This window comes from Musa acuminata, chromosome BXJ1-11 (genome assembly GCF_036884655.1).
Source record: "Musa acuminata AAA Group cultivar baxijiao chromosome BXJ1-11, Cavendish_Baxijiao_AAA, whole genome shotgun sequence".
NCBI lineage: Eukaryota > Viridiplantae > Streptophyta > Magnoliopsida > Zingiberales > Musaceae > Musa > Musa acuminata.
This window is the reverse complement of record NC_088337.1, coordinates 27,071,831-27,090,071: the sequence shown is the minus strand read 5'-3', so window position 1 is coordinate 27,090,071 and position 18,241 is coordinate 27,071,831. Positions and strand designations below refer to the sequence as shown.

Below are 18,241 nucleotides of genomic sequence, written 5' to 3'. Positions count from 1 at the left end.
GAATGCCACATCAACACCACGTCTGTGACTGAATGCTGACTCAACTTGCCAAAATCGAATCCCTTCCTCGGCCTCATCTTGCAACTAAGATGATCCCAAAACCAGTTGGCTTTGCAAGACCATTGACGTGACAGGCAATCGAATTTGATTTGAGCACCTATCAGAGGCTCGTTTTATTTCATATTAAAAATTAATCAAACTTGATCAGACCGATAGAAAATTATTACAAATATGATCAAACTTGACCACCTCACATTTCCACCATCACCTAAAACTGTTGGATTTATCATCAATCTATGTTCCATTAAAGGTATCAATTAACTTAGTTGATAAAAACCTAAAAAAACGATGATGGCGATCTCCTCCACAAACGCAGCGCTTGCATCTGCTGCGTCGAACTCATGGGGCCCCATTTCACCACGCCCTCACAGTGCCCGCACGTGAAGACCCAACCTCTCTACGACAACCCTCCCCACCGAACACGGCGTGTGTGATCGTGTTCTGTTTCCAACTCAATCCCCCCGACGACGAGACGGTGGAGCAAAAGAGCTCAGAAGAGCTTCGGAATCTCTATTTTTAAGCATACAAAGCATCTTGTCATAACTACAAACAGTTGGTAGGCGAATTAGAAAGAGCGTGTGAGAGAGAGAGAGAGAGAGAGAGAGAGAGAGAGAGAGAGAGAGAGAGACTAACGTTACTGCTTATTGATCTGGCTGATCTCGCCATCTCGGCACATTCCGACGTCGATCACCATCGACCCGTCTCGCCTCTTCCCATCCTTCGGCGACGACAATACCCTGCAACAATTCCTCCTCGGCGCCTGCCAGATGTGTCACAGTAAGTAATGACGGGGTGACCACGAAACATTCTAATGGGAGTTCGCAGTAGGAAGGGATTAGTCGCTAATTAATGGTGGTTTTGGAATAAACAACAAGTAATGATCGATTAATTAAGGAGGACGGAGGAGTGCGTGGGTCGGTCACACTGACCCTGTCCCAGAGGCCGGGGTCGGGCTTCTTGTACACGACGATGCGGTCCACGAGCGCCGAAGGGTCGGCCATCCGCCATCGACACAGCGGGTGGGACTGGCGGTGGCGCTCGTACTCGGTGACGGTGGTCCGGTGGGCGTCATCGTAGCGGGCGGAGGTGAGGTAGTACACGAAGGGCTTCTGGCACGGGTTGCGCGCCACCGGCCGGGTGTTGAAAGCGTAGGCCGTGTAGTCCGCGCGGGGGAACCAGTTGAGGAACGTCCGGGTCGGCGTCTCCATCTCCCGCGGCGACATCACCCCGCGCACCAGCGTCACGGCGAAGCCCCATGCCACCGAGACCGTCCAGAGCCGCCGCCCCTCGTAGCAGATGGATTGCTGCGTTACGCCCGCGGAGTCGAGGCGGACGGGGCCGTCGAAGAGGCGGCGCAGGGCGGCGGTCCGGGAGACGGCGCCAGGGAAGAGGGGCTGGACGACGTCGAGGTGGTGGAGGGTGACGAGCGGCGCGACGGGGTGAGCGGCGAGGAGGCCCAGGAGATCGCCGTAGACGTCGTACTGGTGGAAGCCGGGGTGGCGGGTGAGTGGTACGCCGAGCTCTGCCATGCATGCCTGGATCCGGTCGTCACTGCCGTAGAGGGCCGGGTAGCGGTGGAGGCAGCGGTCCTGGACCCTGGCGAGGGCGGCCGCGAGAGGGGCGCTGATGGCGAACCCCCCGCCGCCGTAGGCCATGTTGTAGGACAAGTAGATGTTCTGTAGATGAGACTCAGAAAGGGAGCCGATATAGTAGGGTTGACGGTGGTCGAAACGGGAGAGGACGCGGGCGAGATTGTCGGGGAGGAAGACGGTATCATCGTCCCCCATGACGAACCACCGCACGTTGGGGAGGCCGAGGCGAAACGTCTCGGACACGATACGGGAGATGCGGATGGCCGAGCGATCGCCCTTCCGGTGAGTGTAGGGGAACCGGGACGTGTCGCCGGAGATCTTGAGGACGGGGAGGCTGGGATCGGTGGAGTTCAGCTCCTTAACGGGTTTGTCTACCCAGACGAAGCCGCGCATCCGGCGGGGCTGCCACCAGAGCTTGATGTAGGACTTGCGCTTCTCCCAGAGTTTGGAGGAGGCCGCGATGCCGAACACGATATGCTGCAACCCCGTGGCGGTAGAGGCGGCTGCGGCAGAGGAGAGGGAAGGAGACGTCGGCACCGGCATCGACGGCGACGAGCTGGCTACGTCGGCGCGGGTACGATTGCCAACATTGGTGGAAAAGTTGGTGGCGGAGGAGGAGGAGAGGTGGATGACATCGTCGGTGGCTACTGCGGCGGTGGAGGAGGAGATGGGACAGGAAGGCAAGGGGGCGAAGAGGAGATTGTAGGTATACAGGAAGTACAGGAGAAGAACAGAGAGGAGGAGGAACAAGAGGAGCCGGTACAAAAGAAAGAATGACTTACAGTCGCTGGAGGGCCAGGAATGCAGCGAGGGCTTCGTATTGCGGCGGTGGTGGTGACCGCCGCCGGCGAGAACGCCCCACACGGAGGGGGCCTTAATGTTATTGGGAGCAAGGGGTTTGCGATCGGTGTCCCCCTTGTGGATTCCGCCACCTTCGCCGTCCTTCATAACTCCGGCCCGCTTACGCCTCCTATTATTGCTCTTCCATTTACATGGCCGAATCGAATGCAGCAGCTCAAGTGAGGAGGAAATAGAAAGGGGACGAGGGGATGAGGATGCAGCTGTACACCGATTTGATTTGGAGGCCGCTGAAACGAGGGTGGGAAGATTTATAGGAGACGAAGCGAAACGGGAGTAACCGCGTTTGTGGACGATAGCGTGGGTACAGACAAAGAAGAATTAAAGAGCATGCAGCAGAGGAGAGAGAGAGAGAGAGAGAGAGAGAGAGCAGTTGCACATATCTGGGTATTACCCCGTTAACTATAGTTAGTATCCATATCTTTATATTTTAAGAAATAATATTAAAATTTTTATACTTACGAATATAAAATATTTAACTTTAATTCAGGAAAAAATCATTTATCACGAGCAAAAAGAGCATAAATAAATAAAAATAAAATTTTCATATTATTTTTTTTAATTATTAAATTTATATCCACTTTTGCTCTAATCAATTTTTCTTCCTCCTCTCTTTTTGACCTACTTGTCTGCTGCTCACCCATCGCACCCGCTCGAATTGCATTACTCCATCGCTATTGCTCTTGCATTGTTCGATCATCATTGTTCCTGGATTGCTTGACCACCACTGCATTTGTTTGCCTATCGCTCGCCCGTCCCACAATTGGACATGTTTGTTGCGACACCATACGAGGCTGGTGGATTGATTTTTAAGAGGATGCTAATCATAAGTGTCTTGTAAGCCAATTATGTAAGTGATGTCATGTGTGACACGCTACATAATTTTTTTATTTATTATTATTTATTAGTATTTTTCTCACTTTATGTTGCTTGTTACATATATTGTGATGTTCATTAATCAGTGCAATGAGAATCAGATCGTGATAAAATCATGATAATGAGATCGATTCACTTTTAAATACAGATCTTAAATAATCTTAGTAATATATTACTCGAAAGGGATATTGAGATAACTGTACAGATTGGTGTGTTGTATACTCGTTCATAAGATGGATACAGTTAGTCTCATAGCTACTCGTGTGGGGACAATAGGGATACAATGTAAATGCTTATTGGGGAATGAGTTCACTAATTGATCCGCTCACGGAATGCTGGATGGTAGATAACACCTCATTGTTAAATAGTGATTCTATGGCCCCAATTATTTCTTTGGTCCTTAGACTTGAGACACCAATGATGTTTTGTATAAGTATTCCATTTTTTTGATACAAGACTTATAGGTTTGGGAGTTTCAGATCTAGCATAGTCAGTTATCAAGAGTGGTAGTTAACCTTACGAGGATAATTGAGTATTAATAGAGGATCATCTGCTCTAAGTGTTATGAGAGGAATATTGTACGCATTCTTGCTCAAGTAAATCTTTGATTAGGATCATTGGGATTGAGATAAAAAGTTATTTGGGAGAATCTAATTAGAGCGAGACTCCATATGGGCTTGATAGCACCATGCCTGATATACAGTCTGTGAGATATTAGATGAACGAGGGACTATAAATATATGGTAACTAAGGACAAACATATCCAATGGATTGGATTCCCCAATATCATTTGAGAACTACGATGTAGTGACCTAATATATCCATAGTCGATGAGTCGAATGAATTATTATGCAAATAATAATTTACTAAATTAGAAAAAGTTCTGACATGTATGACTCATGACTAACTCGATATTGGGCCTAGAGTGTCACACACATATGGTAGGTGTTGCAACGAATAGAGGTTCAAATATAAGATATCTGTTGGAGCCCCTATCTTATTGGATATTCAGTAAATCCCTAAATTATTAGATCTTGTAGATAAATTTTAATAAGTGTCGATGAGAGATTATTGAATAGAGATCCACTAATCCAAGAGGCTTAGATAGTTGGATGGAGATCTAGTACCAAATAGAGCAGATCTAGTACCCAATAAAGCAGGATTCATTATGTTTAAGTTGATAGGGACATCTATAAATAGGAGGGAACTAAATAAGCATAGACTAGATCCCTTTTGGATGTCATCTCCTATTCTTCTCTCTTCCTCTCCTCCTCAACTGACAACCCCAATTTGGGTTATGTGGACACTAAGAAGGGTTGGCCCCTTCTTGATCACGTGGTACACATAGAGAGAAAGATCATGCAACGATTTGAGGAGTGTTTTTGTCCCATCTATCACGTGGATCACCGCTAGAGATGGGGACATCTAACTTCCTTTATCCTCTCTTACAGATTTGAAATTATATAGGAATGTACGATCTCCCTAGGTAACACATCTTTCACATATGCATGGTTTTCGATTTTGTGGGTTATTCACGCACCAATCTTTACACGATAACGAGAACTTTTTTCTGTAGGAATTTTAATATTTTTATTTTTTATTCTTCCACTACGCATATGATGCTACATAATGTTTCCCAATAATGGAGACGCATAGGCAACAAGCTTCTTTGACGATGATGAGACCGCCGTCAACCAAGGCGGGGATGACGAGGGCGACGAGAGAGCAAGGTGCAGTAGGCAAGCTAAGTTCGGTACAATGACAACGAGCGATGCATGAGAGATTACTATTGAGTGGGTCAGGTGTGGTGACGATAAGATGTAGAAGAGGCGATGGTCAAGCGATGCAGGTTTGGTGGCAACGAGTGTTGTAGATGCGGTAGCCGTCGAGCAATACAAGTTGAGTGGGTGCAGTTGGCAAGTGGTGGGAAGTATGTCAGAAAAAGGAGAGAAAGAGAAATCGGCTAAGGCAAGAAGTAGATATAAATTTAATAATTTAAAAATAAAAAAATTTATATTTTTATCTTTTTCATTTTCATTGGTGCTATTTTAAGTTAACGACATAAAAAGAATTAGGGTTAAATATTTCACCTTCGTAAGTGTAGAGATCTCAATGCTATTTAAGGGATAATTTTCGATCCCTATATCTTTTGGTAGTGCTTCTCTCTCCATGTTCTCTCTCTCTCTATCTCTATCTTTTGGTAGTGTTAAGAGTAACAATTTTTTAGATTTCAGATGCTCGAATTGGTCGTTAGTGTATTATTATTATGTATGATAATGCTATTAGTTGGAAAAAGGGTTAAGAGTAATAATTTTTAAGATTTTCGAATTGATTAATATTTTCTTATATAATAAATAATATATCTTAAATTCTAATCCACATATCAGCATTATATAGACCAATAAATGTAATAAAAATATCTTCCAATTAAAAAATAATAATACACCATGAGCACTGTCTTAACTAATGACACTTTTCATCAAAGTGTCTACATCAACTATGAAAAATAGCATGCCAATCTTCCCATCCATAGTGGGACTTTGGATGGATGGTTGCCAACACTCCACCATGTGTAAGTTGGACGCTCGGGACCACCTCACCTCCTTATACTTCCAGCTTAGGTTCAGAGATCCACTTTTAGACTCGCAAGATATGGATTGCATACAAATTTGAGTGTTCTCTCTCTCTCTCTCTAAAATAAGGCAAGCAAGCTAACACTAGCTAGGACGTAGGAGTCGGCAAACCTTTTCCGTTCCACTTGAACTCACCATAAAAGTTCTTAATAAGCATACTGACCTGACATTAAGGAGTCAGCTTAAAATAAACGATGCCTTCTACGAAGATTACACTATCATCACAGATGCAAATTAAAACAAGAATGAAACAAGTAGGGCATGATATGGCTTCGTAGGTCAATTCCTAGTGCTGATTGCATAGGCGATCTTCATCGGCCTTCCAAGGAATTCAAACTGATTCTTCTTCATGGCTTCCTCCAGCGACTCATCATCTTCGAAGTCTATGTGACAAAAGCCGCGAGACTGTCCTGTCCTCTTGTCCAGTGCAAACCTTACTGAGGAGATCTTAGAATCCTTGAAGCAGTCTCTTATGTCATCTTCGGTAACGTCCCAGGAGAGATTGCCGACGTATGCTGAGAAACACCCATCAACCTTCTTGGGTTCATCAAGGAACTCGAATTTCCTCTTCCTCTGAGGACAAAGTCTACATCTTTCAATCTTTACAAATCTATTTCCCCTGAAATAGAGTAAAAACAGTGTTAGCGGCATGAATCGATCACAGAGATATGATATCAGGAAGAGCAACTTTGACAGAAGACATACATTTTGATTCCATCCAAATCAAGTGAATTTGTTGCCATCTCCTCAGTCTGATACAAATATATCAAATCATGATCAGATACAACTGCAGTAAAGCATATCAATGACTATAGCACCATTATCATCTCTTTAACCAACAGATTTTGTTGCAAGGAACAAATGTTGGCATGAACAAAAACAATAGTTGGCTAATTATATACATGGCAGCAGTCCACAAACTTTAACATTCACACTTGTGACCTGGGAAGTGAATCAACCTGCAAGAATCTTTATGCTAATCACTTCTTAAAGAGTTTCTAGAGTTAAAGTCAGGCAGGAGTAATTGAAGCTGATTACTTTCAAGTACCAAATTTTCTCTTTCAATTTCTTTTCTCTTTCAATTTCATTATTTTATAAAAAACGATGGGCATGCTATATACACCATTTAAAGAAAGACCAAGCAACTACTGAGATGAGAAAGCAAATTCGGGCAAATGAACCATAGAAAAAGAGTGAAACATTAACTTGTTTTGATTAATATGTCCCAATTAGAACATATTGCTTATGTGAGTCAGTACAACAACATAACAATGACATCAATGACAATTTAGTCACAAACACAACACAGAAAATTGGTAGGAACTTATGATATTATGTCTAATGAAGATGGTATAACAGATATCTCTAGACTAAAATGTTAACCTTTCCACAGAAAGATTAATGAGGATACAAGACAGAATCCTATAAACTGAAATCTAAGGCAATAAAAATTCAGATCCAGAGACAGTGGGTTTGTGAAGACTCGGAAGTAAGAACCCTTTTCCGGGATCATGCTTGTGTTAACTAAATCCAGCTTAGAAATTGAACATTTTTCATAAATCACGAACATTTCTTGGCCAAATATAATTATTAATTGCCCATAGCTTCTGCCCGTGGAAACATTTGCAGATACAGTCCCAAGAATTATTTTGTATTATATCAATCTTCCACACCTTCTGTATCTCACTTAATAAGTTCAAGATCCCACCTTAGTTGAGGCCTTCCTCATATTATGACCACACCAACTTGGCTCCATAAGACTCTTTTTCCCTTTGGTGCACTCCTTGCATTACTAGATTTACAGATGTTGAAGCGAAACACTCATCTAGAACTAATAACCAAGAGATGAAGGCATATGTTTTGCCCCAAGGCCTTCTAGGGCTAAGACCATCAAAGAGGCATCCATCAACATTCTCATGCATACCACACATCACATTCCTTGGACCGTGTTTATGGTTGGCATTCTGAATCATCAGACTGGCACTGTTTACTATAGTCCAACAAGATAACAAGTCTTTAATACTGACATAAAACGCTATCAAGCACATCTCTTCTTCATCGACAAATATATCAGTTCATAAGGTTATAAGAAAGTTGAATTTCATTAATTTTTCGTAGGACTTGCTTATGCCAAACATCCATACAAGTTGCAGGTCAGCTTACAAACATGCCCTTTGTCAAATAGTTTTCTATTACAATTTGCAAACAGAAGATATTTACATAATAAGTACTAGCCTGAGAACAATATCAAGATTTATTCCATGACCATGAGTATCATGACTTCATATCGCTAAAATAATCTCCACATATCTAAACAGAAGCCTTATGACTTGAGTTATCCTTATTCCAAGTTCTAACTGTATCTACGCTTGCTTATGATTCACTAAAAAGTGTAAGGGACATCAACAATGTAATCTTCAGTCAACATGATAAAAATTGGGTATTTGTTTATCTTGGTAAAAGGTACCTCAACATTTTGTCATTGTTTTACTTGCAAATTCACCAGTATATATTGCTATCAACAGGCTTCCTCGATACTAGACAGAAGGCAACTCGCTTAATCTGGCCTTGCAGAGATCATTACAACCTCTCTATATCTCACTACATTGCCCAGATAAAAAGATTCCTTCATTTTGTCCAAATCTAACCTTGACCTAATTAGTTCTGTGATTTCCACATCAAACTTTTTAGTACAATCATCGAGACCAAATTCTCAGATTAAACTAATTCTTCTTTTTCTTCTACAATCATCAAACTAAATAGTTTTCATGGCAACAGACAAGCATACAAACAAGATTCACAACAGGAAATCCTTTGTGGGTGCTTCTAATTTGAACACTCAAATTAAACTGCGGCATACAAGGAAGATCCCAATTAAATTCATTTTAATTTGCATATTAATATCCTAAGCATACCATATTAATTTGCATGTGCTCTTTCTTCTTCTAAGCTTAGCGTGATCGCTTAACCATCTTAGTCGCAACTACATCCTTAACCCCGTTTCCATCTAATTATTCTTCCATCAGGTAAGCATTAACTAATGGCAGAGTTTGTACCCGAGCTTACTTCGCAATCACACGAAAATATACGACGCAGTAAAGGGATGTACATTAGAAATGGAAGAAAAGGGCAAGCAAGACCTGGAAGGTGACGAAGGCGAGGCCGCGGAAGTTTCCGGAGTCGGGGAAGCGGGAGAGCTGAAGCTGGACGACGGGGCCGATGTCCCTGAACAAGTCTCTGATCTGCTGCTCGGTGGCTGAGTAGGGCATCCCGCTCACCACCACCTTGTTGGGATCATACGACTCGCCGCCGCCCGGCGCCGCCTCCTCCTCCGCCTGTTCCTCGGCATCTCGCTGCGACGGGTTTTCTTCTCGACTTAGTTCAGCGTCCTCCACGGGCGCGACCACTGGCTGCCCCCACTTATCCTTCTTCTTCTTCTTCTTTCTCCGCTCCTTCGCTACGTCGTCCGCTGCCATCGTTCCCTCGACGCCGCAGCTCTTCGCTCCCTCTTCAGCAACTATTGATAGGGTTCGGCTCAATATATAAAGGCCGGCGCCAAGCACACAATTGTGCCTTTAATGGCCAGTTTATATTGCTGCGGTTTTTAAATTTTATATATATATATATATATATATATATATATATGTATATGTATCTATATACATATACATATACATTAAAGGAGACAAACATAGATCTTTAATTTGTGTGTTTGGTTGCCAAACAAATTTGTACAACCCAATATTCCTTATTTCATTCATGTATGTATGACACATAAAGTGGTAAAGAATTGAGATGTTAAATATGATCTGACATGCAATGTAGAGCAATAATACTTGTCATATTGACACTAATTCTAATTTGAATATATTAAGTGTATTTCGCTAATTGCATGAGGTTAGAGTTAGTAAGACTCCATATATAATTATTTTTCTTTCTCCTATCATACTTTCGATACTAAGTATATATCTATAACTTGGGATCATTCAAGTTAGGTGTCCATCTTACGAGTTCTCATTTGAGTTAGGGAGAAAGTTTGATTATATTTAGATGTAATTGTTATAAAAAAAATAGGTTCAAGATTAACAAACAAATTTGATATTAATAAAAATATTTTTATTTTTTTCTCGTTAATACAAGTGGCTCGAATAGTTAAAGCGATTTTCCTAAAAAATATTTCTATTTTAGTTATTCTTCGATCGGTATCCCATTTTATTTTTTCTCAAATAACATCATTAAGTTTTAAAATATTTAAATTATCTCTAAAAAAATTATCCGTTTTTATATTTTTTGATCTTTTGTAATGTTTTGACTATCACAATAGAAAATTATAAAACCTAATTAAAAATACTATAAATGATATAAATAGACTCATAACAATAATCAAATTAATTATAAGTCTAAAATATAACATTATAATGATCTATGAGTAATGATAATTAAAGAGACACGATATAATAACATTAAAAATATTTTTTATAGTGTTTATAGTATTTTCAGTATAATAATAAAATATTATAAATGCTATTAAGAGATACAAACCACAAGAAAACATTATAATAGCTAAGGTATTGTTTGAAAAAAAAATTAAAAGTGGGGTACCTTTTGAAAAATATCCCAAATATGTGTATTTTATAAGAAAATCGCCCAAATAGTTATGGAGAAATACTATTATAGAAAATTTCATTTTTGTACCTCTTTTTTTTTTTATAACATTACACTTCAAAATTTTATTTTCATCACATGAATATAAGAAGATGTAAATTATTATTAGTATCAAGAGGCATATTTTTTACAATTAACCAATAGTAGAAGATATTTTTTTTCATTATTAATTAAAAACACTAATCTAAATTACTACTATTAGCTCGAATATATTTCATATAATATCGTATAATTATCATGTAATAGTTGTAGATCATGATATCACGTGCGGAAAAAAAAAAGTCTTCTCACTGTTATCCTCCGAGACACTCACGTGCCCAAACCCTAATTGCTCGATCGCTCTATCCTTTCCCCTTCCCTGATTCCTCCGATTTCGTCTCCCGTCGCGTCCTCCTGAGCTGATCTCCGCCGCCTCTGCTCTCTCTTCTCCGAGGCAGGAAAGAAAGATGGAGAAAGAGACGCCGAAGCTCTCCTTCTCCTTCTCGTCCACCGCCTCCAAGCCATCCTCTCGCTCCACCGCTACCAAGGCCGCCCGAGCGCAGGCCGATGACGGCGGCGTCAAGCCCCAATTCGTCACCGTCTTCGACCCTTCTGCAGCTCCCGGCCCCGGCGACGTCAAGCCCGTCATCCCTCCGATCCCCAACGTCGACCTCAACCCCGCCTTGAAGCGGATGAAGAATCTCCTCCCCCTCCCCACCTCCGACGACGACCCCTCCGCAGCCGCCGCCAACACCGCTCACTTCGTCCTCGACACTTCCACCGGCGACGCCCCCGCCGGCCACATCCCCTACGGCCTCACCCTCCGCTCCGCCGCCGCGGGCGACGCCGATGGCGCCAGGTCCCAGCGGGAGGAGGACGGCCCTGGACGCCGCCGCGGCCGTGCTCAGGACGACGATTTCATGCACCGGAGATACAGGGAGGACGTGAAGGATCTGCCGGAAGATCGAGGCATGGAGGAGTTTAAAGACATCAATGTGGAGGATTTTGGTGCTGCCGTTCTTGCGGGGTATGGGTGGACGCAAGGCCAGGCGGTTGGGCGGAACAAGAATCTGGTCGACACCAAGGTCTTCGAGTACAAGAGGAAGGGTGGCTCCGAAGGTATTGGATACAACCCATCCTCGGGAGATCCCAAGAAAAGAAGGGGAATTTGGGTTTCGGAAGAAGAGAAAGAGAAGGCAAAAGAGAAAACAAAAGAGAAGGAGAAGATCGTCAGGGTTATATCAGGTCGACATATGGGGTCGAAAGGCAAAGTCTTGAAAAGGTCGGGTAGCTCTGAGCTATTTTTGAAGCTGCTTGAGACTGGAGAAGAGGTCAAACTAAGGGATGAAATGGTTGCTGATTTGGGCTCAACAGAGGAAGAGAAGTTCTTGAGGAAATTGAAGAGGTCAGAGAATGAGGGCAGGGATCAGAGGAGGGACGAGAAGAGGAACAGGCATGAAAGGAGAGAGGAGAAGAGTGAGCCCGTGCAGGAAAGCTCCAGGAGCAATTACCGGAGTGAGGAGAACAAAGTCCGATGGCTTACAAGCCATATTAGGGTCAGAATAGTCAGCAAGGATTTCATGGGTGGGAAGCTGTACCTGAAGAAGGGGGAGGTAATTGATGTGGTGGGCCCAACAACATGCGACATTTCGTTGGATGGAAGCAAGGAGTTGGTACAAGGTGTGGATCAGGATATCCTCGAGACAGCACTGCCTAAGAAGGGAGGATCAGTGCTTGTGCTATATGGGAAGCACAAGGGTGTCTTTGGGAGCCTTGTCGAGAGGAACACTGACAAGGATACTGGAATGGTAAGAGATGCAGATAGTCATGACTTGATCAAGGTGAGGTTGGATGCGATTGCTGAGTATCTTGGGGATCCAAGTTACCTCGGCTATTGATTCTTGATTTATTCATGTCACTAGCTGCTTATTAGCAGCTCCCTCACTGAAGGTGAGTAGCATTTTCCTTTTGATTAAGCTTATAATTCCTTGGAAGAAAAAAGGTGGAGAAAATGTTGGTGTAATCTGGTCATGCCATCCTATTGCAGTTGACTACTTTTTCAAATTAGCCTGCCTCATGTGACAAAAGTATCAGGCTTTTGTGAATCATATGAATATGCTTTATGCTCTATTAAGTTGGTTGCTGTGTTTAAGATGTTATAGAACTTGATATAAATGACACTTCTTTAATGACTTGTGGTCTACTTGCAAGAAACAACTTCTGTGTATCTAGCTTGAATCCCACTTTCCTCTGAGTTTGGATAAGTACTTTAGAAATATTACTTGTATTCCTTGTCGATTATTGGGTTTTAGTAACAGTCTTTTTCCTCAGTATAGGGGGAGAACATTGATGAACAAACCTTAGCATTTTATGCTTATATGTACTTGTCCATGGATATCATGTTAAGAAAATCATTTTTCATATAATCTTATCCTTTCTCTCTGGTTGCAGAAGGTCCACAACCAACTCATCTTTTCTAAATATATTCAAGACCTGAATCGTTGTCTCATCAGATCATGTTCTGATGCATTATAGGATGAAAGGTTCCTGCAAGTCAGGACACAGCTTGGAACGTGTTTCTGAAGGGGAGTAACCTTAGTAATTATGATATAAATTGACCTTGATCTCCCTAGAAAATTGACCTAAGTTACATTCAATGTGCAACATTCCAGGTGGGTTTGAGCATGGCCATGGGATATCCACTTGGTTCATGGTATGCTAGGATGATAAGATATGACTTTCCATTCATGATAAAGAAAACAAAACAGGATATATGGGAAGAATTTGGAAAGCCGAGGTGACCCCTAGCTGTTTCCTCCTTTGGCGATGGCACCACCTTCTCGTGTATTAGTTTTTTTGGTTAATTGTGTTATGTAACTACAACCTTCAACTTTAGCCATTTTTCTAGTCATCAGGTTGCTTTTTTGTTGTTGCTGTTGTTATTGTTTTTCCTTTTTTTGTGTTGGTATGTTCCATTATGCTAGTTAAATGATGTGAATTTCTCAAATTTGCTTTTCCAGGTTATCATACACATTTGTTGAAGTGTTGGGCATCTATCTTCATTTACAATATGAACTCGAACCTAAATCCTGAAATTGATGTCTAATTATACAAGTTCAATATAGGTATGACACTGACACCAAGTGAGTAACATCATTTTGTGCTGGAGAATTGTGATGTTCTATTCTATTAGTTTCACAGCTGACAGGGTGCAAGTACATAAATTATCACATGATCCCATTTATTGTGGTTTCTCATTTTGAGGATATTTTGACTCATTAAGGTCTCAGCAGCTTTGCTTTGTGCATTATTTGCTCTCTGAATTCTTCATGCTATGACAATCGATGAATATTCATTTTTTTATGCAGTTTCTGGTGTACATGACAAGCTGCTAACACAGTGAAATTTGCGGTGCAACATGGCCATCATGATTAGTTGTTCTCACAGGTATTAAATGTAATGCACTCTATTTGATGTTTGAAAGCATCAATTTAGGAATTGGCAACATAATTTGAGAAGCCCAAAATTGTCTTTGTTAGGAACCATTTGGGGTTTAATATTGCAATCGGGTTTGTGTGTCTCATAATATTGACCTACGATATTTTAAACGTTTATGAGGTGAATCTACCTTGTACATATTGTGTTTCATGCTTGGTTCTTGTCTTCTTGATCAGACTACAATGTTGAACACAACTTAGCCCTATTTCATTTTGTGATTAAGTTTGTCGAAGTTGGTAATAACATACCAATGGTAACCATCTCCTGTAATGATGCTTCTTGTCTTGGTAAAAAAATACCACTACACTGGCCCAAAGGCTCTGCTTGTTGGTAGAGGCTGATTCCATCACAAGAATTTTCATTATGTAGCAGAGTGCAGGTGTGAGTCTCTGCTGCATGGTGTTGGTCTCTGTGCTTTTTTGTTTCCCTTTTTCCTTTAAGAACACTGCACTTTTATCATATAAACTTATGGTGTTGAAAGATCTCTTTCATGGATGAAGTTTTGCAGGAGGATGCTGGAGAAGACTTTTTTGTGTGTGGAAACATTACACGCAAAGAAGACCTGATGCTACAAATTGACCTATTTGGTGTTGCCGGATGAGCCTGCTGTGGCCATCTAATGAATGATCTGATGATTCAAGATGAAAAATACTGTTCATCTGGAAGGGATACAGTGAGGTGGGAGGAATGGCTTTCTCAGGCCTCTCTCTTGTTGTGATATCGATCTGTACTTGCATAACCATGCTCGATGACCTGACTTGAGATCCTCATCATTTGTTCATGCAGGTTGGGAAGTCTTTTTGGATATGGAATTTAACGAAACACCCAACTTTGCGGGGACCCTCAGGTTCTGATGAGCGACCCATCCCATCCCATACCATGCTGTTTATAATTTAATGTTACATATTGTGAATTGAATATTAATGTTATTATCTTATTAAAACCTGATTTAAGTTTTCGAATTTTAAGGTAATAAACGATAGAATAAAGAGAAGTGCTTTCCCCGAAGAATTTTTTAAGATTGGTGAAAGTACATCATTTCCAAAATGTGAATTTTGATGCCACTAAAAAGTACATTATTTAGCTTTTTTTTCCTTAACAATTCTCTCATCTGTTATTATTACTAACCAAAAGCCATTTCCAGAATAATGTAGCGAATGACGATTGCGGCGAGAAGAAGCCAACAATAGTTGGTGCTCAGAGGAAGCCGCAGAGGACGGAGAAGCCGAGGACGATGAGCCACACGATGTGGAGGAGGAGGAAGGCCTGGCCGGAGACGAGGCCGGTACCAGCGCTGCCGACCTGGCAAGGGCCCCGCTTGGTGACGCGGACGCCGGCGCACGCCGCCTCCGGGCAGCCGCACCAGTACGTGACGCCGTTCGCACCGCACACGGGGTCCGGCCGGAAGCAGCTGACGCGGCAGGAGGGGGCCCCTCCGTCGGATATGGCGCCGCAGAGGTCGGCGACGGCGTCGATGCCTTCGGATCGGGCGGCGGGAATGAGGAGGAGGATGAGGAGGAGGAGGAGGGCAGACTCCACGGCGGAGAGCCGAGGAGAGATCGCCATTGCCCGCAGGAGAGAACGTACGACGGTGCCCGAACCCTAATGAACAAAGAAAGGGAGGAATTGGTGCTTCGACATCCCCGAGGGGCCTTTGGATGGATGCTTTTCTTTCTCTCCTTTTTCTTTAATTCCTTTTCGTTTTGCCTTTTTTCTATTTTACTTCCTACGTTGATGTGAGGAGGCTTTAGGTGATACGTAACGTGGTGGTTGGGGTTGGGGTTGGGGTTGGGGTTGGGTGGCCGAATCCGAGACGTGGTCCTCAACCAATCGATTAACCAAACCAATTTACTATACCAAATTCTCATACCACACCATCATCATCGTATTTAAGCGAAACTGAATCGAATACTATGATGCAATAATCTAAATTATTAGTATGTTTTAATGAATTTGCGAACAAAAGTTATAGATAAGAACACCAAGAATTGGACTTATTACTCTCACGTTCCTATGTTCCTGTTCGTATTTACGCCACTCGAAGGCTGGACTGATTTTGACTGATTACGAGAAACATAAAATCTGAACTATTTTGGATTGGTTAGTCACACGTTGGTAGATTTTATATCAGAAATATTTTTTTTTGGTATGAGGTTGGCAATTATATGTTGACGTTATTCGTGGATGATTCTATCGTCTCGTAGAGGAGGTGGTGTGGATTCAAAATAAGTATATTATTAATACGGTTTGGATTCAAAATCTCTAATAATGAAATCGAGTATAAAGTACTTCTCTTGATGCTTTGATTCACTCAGAGAGTTTTAAGTCTAAGAATTGATGATATTTAATGACTTAGAATTGATGATATTTAATGACTTAGTTGTGAACTAAGTAAAGCGAAACTACAAAACCCAAGATGTAATTATGATAAAGTACCTCATTAAAATATAGAAATTAACCCATAGCTTCACTCTAATTCACTCGAGAGCTTCTAAGTCTAAGATTTAATGTTGTTTGGTGACTCATAATTAGTCGTGAACCAAGTAAAGGAAAAATATAAAGCTCGAAATGCAACCATGGTAAAGTACCTTGTTGAGATATAGAGATTAATATATAGCTTCTCTCGACTCGATGTATTATAGGTCTCCCATGAAGAGAATACCGAAACTGATATGCTTACTAGATTAGTATCAATCCGGGCCCCAAAAGGAGGGCTAGTTGTTGGTCAAGGCACTACCAATGAGTCAACCATCATCAAGCATGGTATTACATAATTAACGATCTCTTATATCGTAAAACTTTTAGTCAACTATTCCTCAAATGCTTAACATTCTAAGAGATCGAGAGAGTACTCGTTAAGATACATGAGGGTATCTACAGGAAACACATTGGTGGACAAGCTCTCACCTTAAGTACTTCGGTAATGATTCTACAAACCGACGCTACGCAATGATGCAATAGCCTATGCCCAAAGATGCCCCAGGTGCCAAAGTTTTACGTGGATATAACATCAATTAGCCTTTGACTCCAATTAATGGTGAATGACTCTTCACCCAATAGGGTATACATTTTTGAAGTTGACTATTCACCCAATTAATGGTGAACATCCTTATACATTTTCCGCAAACCTCAGTTCAACAAATGTTTCTCATTATTGAAGTTGACTATTTTACGAAATTGGCATAGGTAGAGCCATTAGAGTTGATCACCGAGAAGCATATTGAGGGTTTCGTATGAAAGAATATCATCACTTACTTTAGAATTCCGAGAGTTATCATCATCAACAATGGAACTTAATTCAACAATGTGAAGTTTAAGAAGTTTTGTTAATCCTACAGAGTTCAATTAAATTTTAGCTCGGTAGCTCATTCTCAGATCAACAGTCTCACCAAGGTCACCAATTGAGTCATTCTCAAAGGGTTAAAGAAGCGGATCATTAGAGTAAAAAGTACTTGGATGGACAAGCTATCAAGTATCTTGTGGGCCTCCCGGATGACACCTAAAATTGGGTCTAGAGAATCACTATACAAGTTAACTTTTGACACTGAGGTTATTCTACCACTCGAGATAGTCTTTTCAACATCTTAATTGAGAATTTTAACAAAAAACCTTCCAAAAAAGACTTAGACCTAATCAGTGAAGTTAGAGCATAAGCACACCTAAGGGTACTTAAATATAAAAATGCGATAGCTAAGCTATACAATCAAAGTGTTCACTCTTGGAGAGTTGGACTAGGGGACCTGATGCTTCAGAAAGTTGAAGTTAGCGATCTAACTAGATCCCGAGATATGCTAGTGTCGAATTGAGCGATGTTTATCTTTTTTTACCATTCGCGTTTGTACTCATTACTAACTTGGACATCGACGGGATCAGGTCAAAAAACATCTAATTCTCGATCTTCGTATAGGTAACATCTCGAGAGCTTAACGTTTTCACCTTGAATAAATCTATGCATATAGACCCGCATCATGACGGATGGACTAAAATATCAATGACTTCTTCGCTCATCATTCATTCGTATTCACATGACTAGATTGATTTCAACCAATTACGAGAAACATAAAATCTCAATTATTTTGG

The 18,241-nt window shown here is 41.6% G+C and overlaps 4 protein-coding genes across 10 annotated transcripts; 1 reads left to right on the top strand and 3 right to left on the bottom strand.

Annotated features, from left to right (window-relative positions):
- Positions 1–536: 536 nt before the first annotated feature.
- On the bottom strand, positions 537–2,829 carry LOC103971705 (uncharacterized). Of its 2 annotated transcripts, none has more exons than XM_009385796.3 (3): positions 990–2,829; positions 694–820; positions 537–603 (listed from the first exon to the last, which is right to left on the bottom strand). In XM_009385796.3, exons 1-2 carry the CDS (start codon positions 2,598–2,600, stop codon positions 695–697), a joined length of 1,737 nt encoding a protein of 578 aa, XP_009384071.2. In that variant the 5' UTR covers positions 2,601–2,829; the 3' UTR covers positions 537–603; position 694. The 2 variants fall into 2 exon arrangements, with proteins under 2 accessions (XP_009384071.2, XP_018675883.2); XM_018820338.2 differs by having other exon boundaries at positions 537–570.
- Positions 2,830–6,115: 3,286 nt separating this feature from the next.
- LOC135597429 (phragmoplastin interacting protein 1-like) lies at positions 6,116–9,567 on the bottom strand. The gene is made up of 3 exons (XM_065090365.1): positions 9,160–9,567; positions 6,725–6,771; positions 6,116–6,638 (listed from the first exon to the last, which is right to left on the bottom strand). The coding sequence occupies exons 1-3, from the start codon at positions 9,493–9,495 to the stop codon at positions 6,299–6,301; spliced, it is 723 nt and encodes a 240-aa protein (XP_064946437.1). The 5' UTR covers positions 9,496–9,567; the 3' UTR covers positions 6,116–6,298.
- A 1,426-nt stretch (positions 9,568–10,993) lies between these two features.
- LOC135583963 (protein MOS2-like) lies at positions 10,994–15,878 on the top strand. 6 transcript variants are annotated; one of them, XM_065090359.1, is made up of 7 exons: positions 10,994–12,613; positions 13,115–13,460; positions 13,684–13,788; positions 14,032–14,110; positions 14,662–14,839; positions 14,948–15,008; positions 15,306–15,878. In XM_065090359.1, the coding sequence occupies exon 1, from the start codon at positions 11,131–11,133 to the stop codon at positions 12,559–12,561; it is 1,431 nt and encodes a 476-aa protein (XP_064946431.1). In that variant the 5' UTR covers positions 10,994–11,130; the 3' UTR covers positions 12,562–12,613; positions 13,115–13,460; positions 13,684–13,788; positions 14,032–14,110; positions 14,662–14,839; positions 14,948–15,008; positions 15,306–15,878. The 6 variants fall into 6 exon arrangements, with proteins under 6 accessions (XP_064946431.1, XP_064946432.1, XP_064946429.1 ...); XM_065090360.1 differs by lacking the exon at positions 13,115–13,460 and having other exon boundaries at positions 14,670–14,839; XM_065090357.1 differs by lacking the exon at positions 13,115–13,460.
- Positions 15,142–15,727, bottom strand: LOC135597428 (uncharacterized). Its single transcript, XM_065090364.1, has one exon. It carries the CDS (start codon positions 15,725–15,727, stop codon positions 15,359–15,361), a length of 369 nt encoding a protein of 122 aa, XP_064946436.1. The 3' UTR covers positions 15,142–15,358.
- Positions 15,879–18,241: the final 2,363 nt, after the last annotated feature.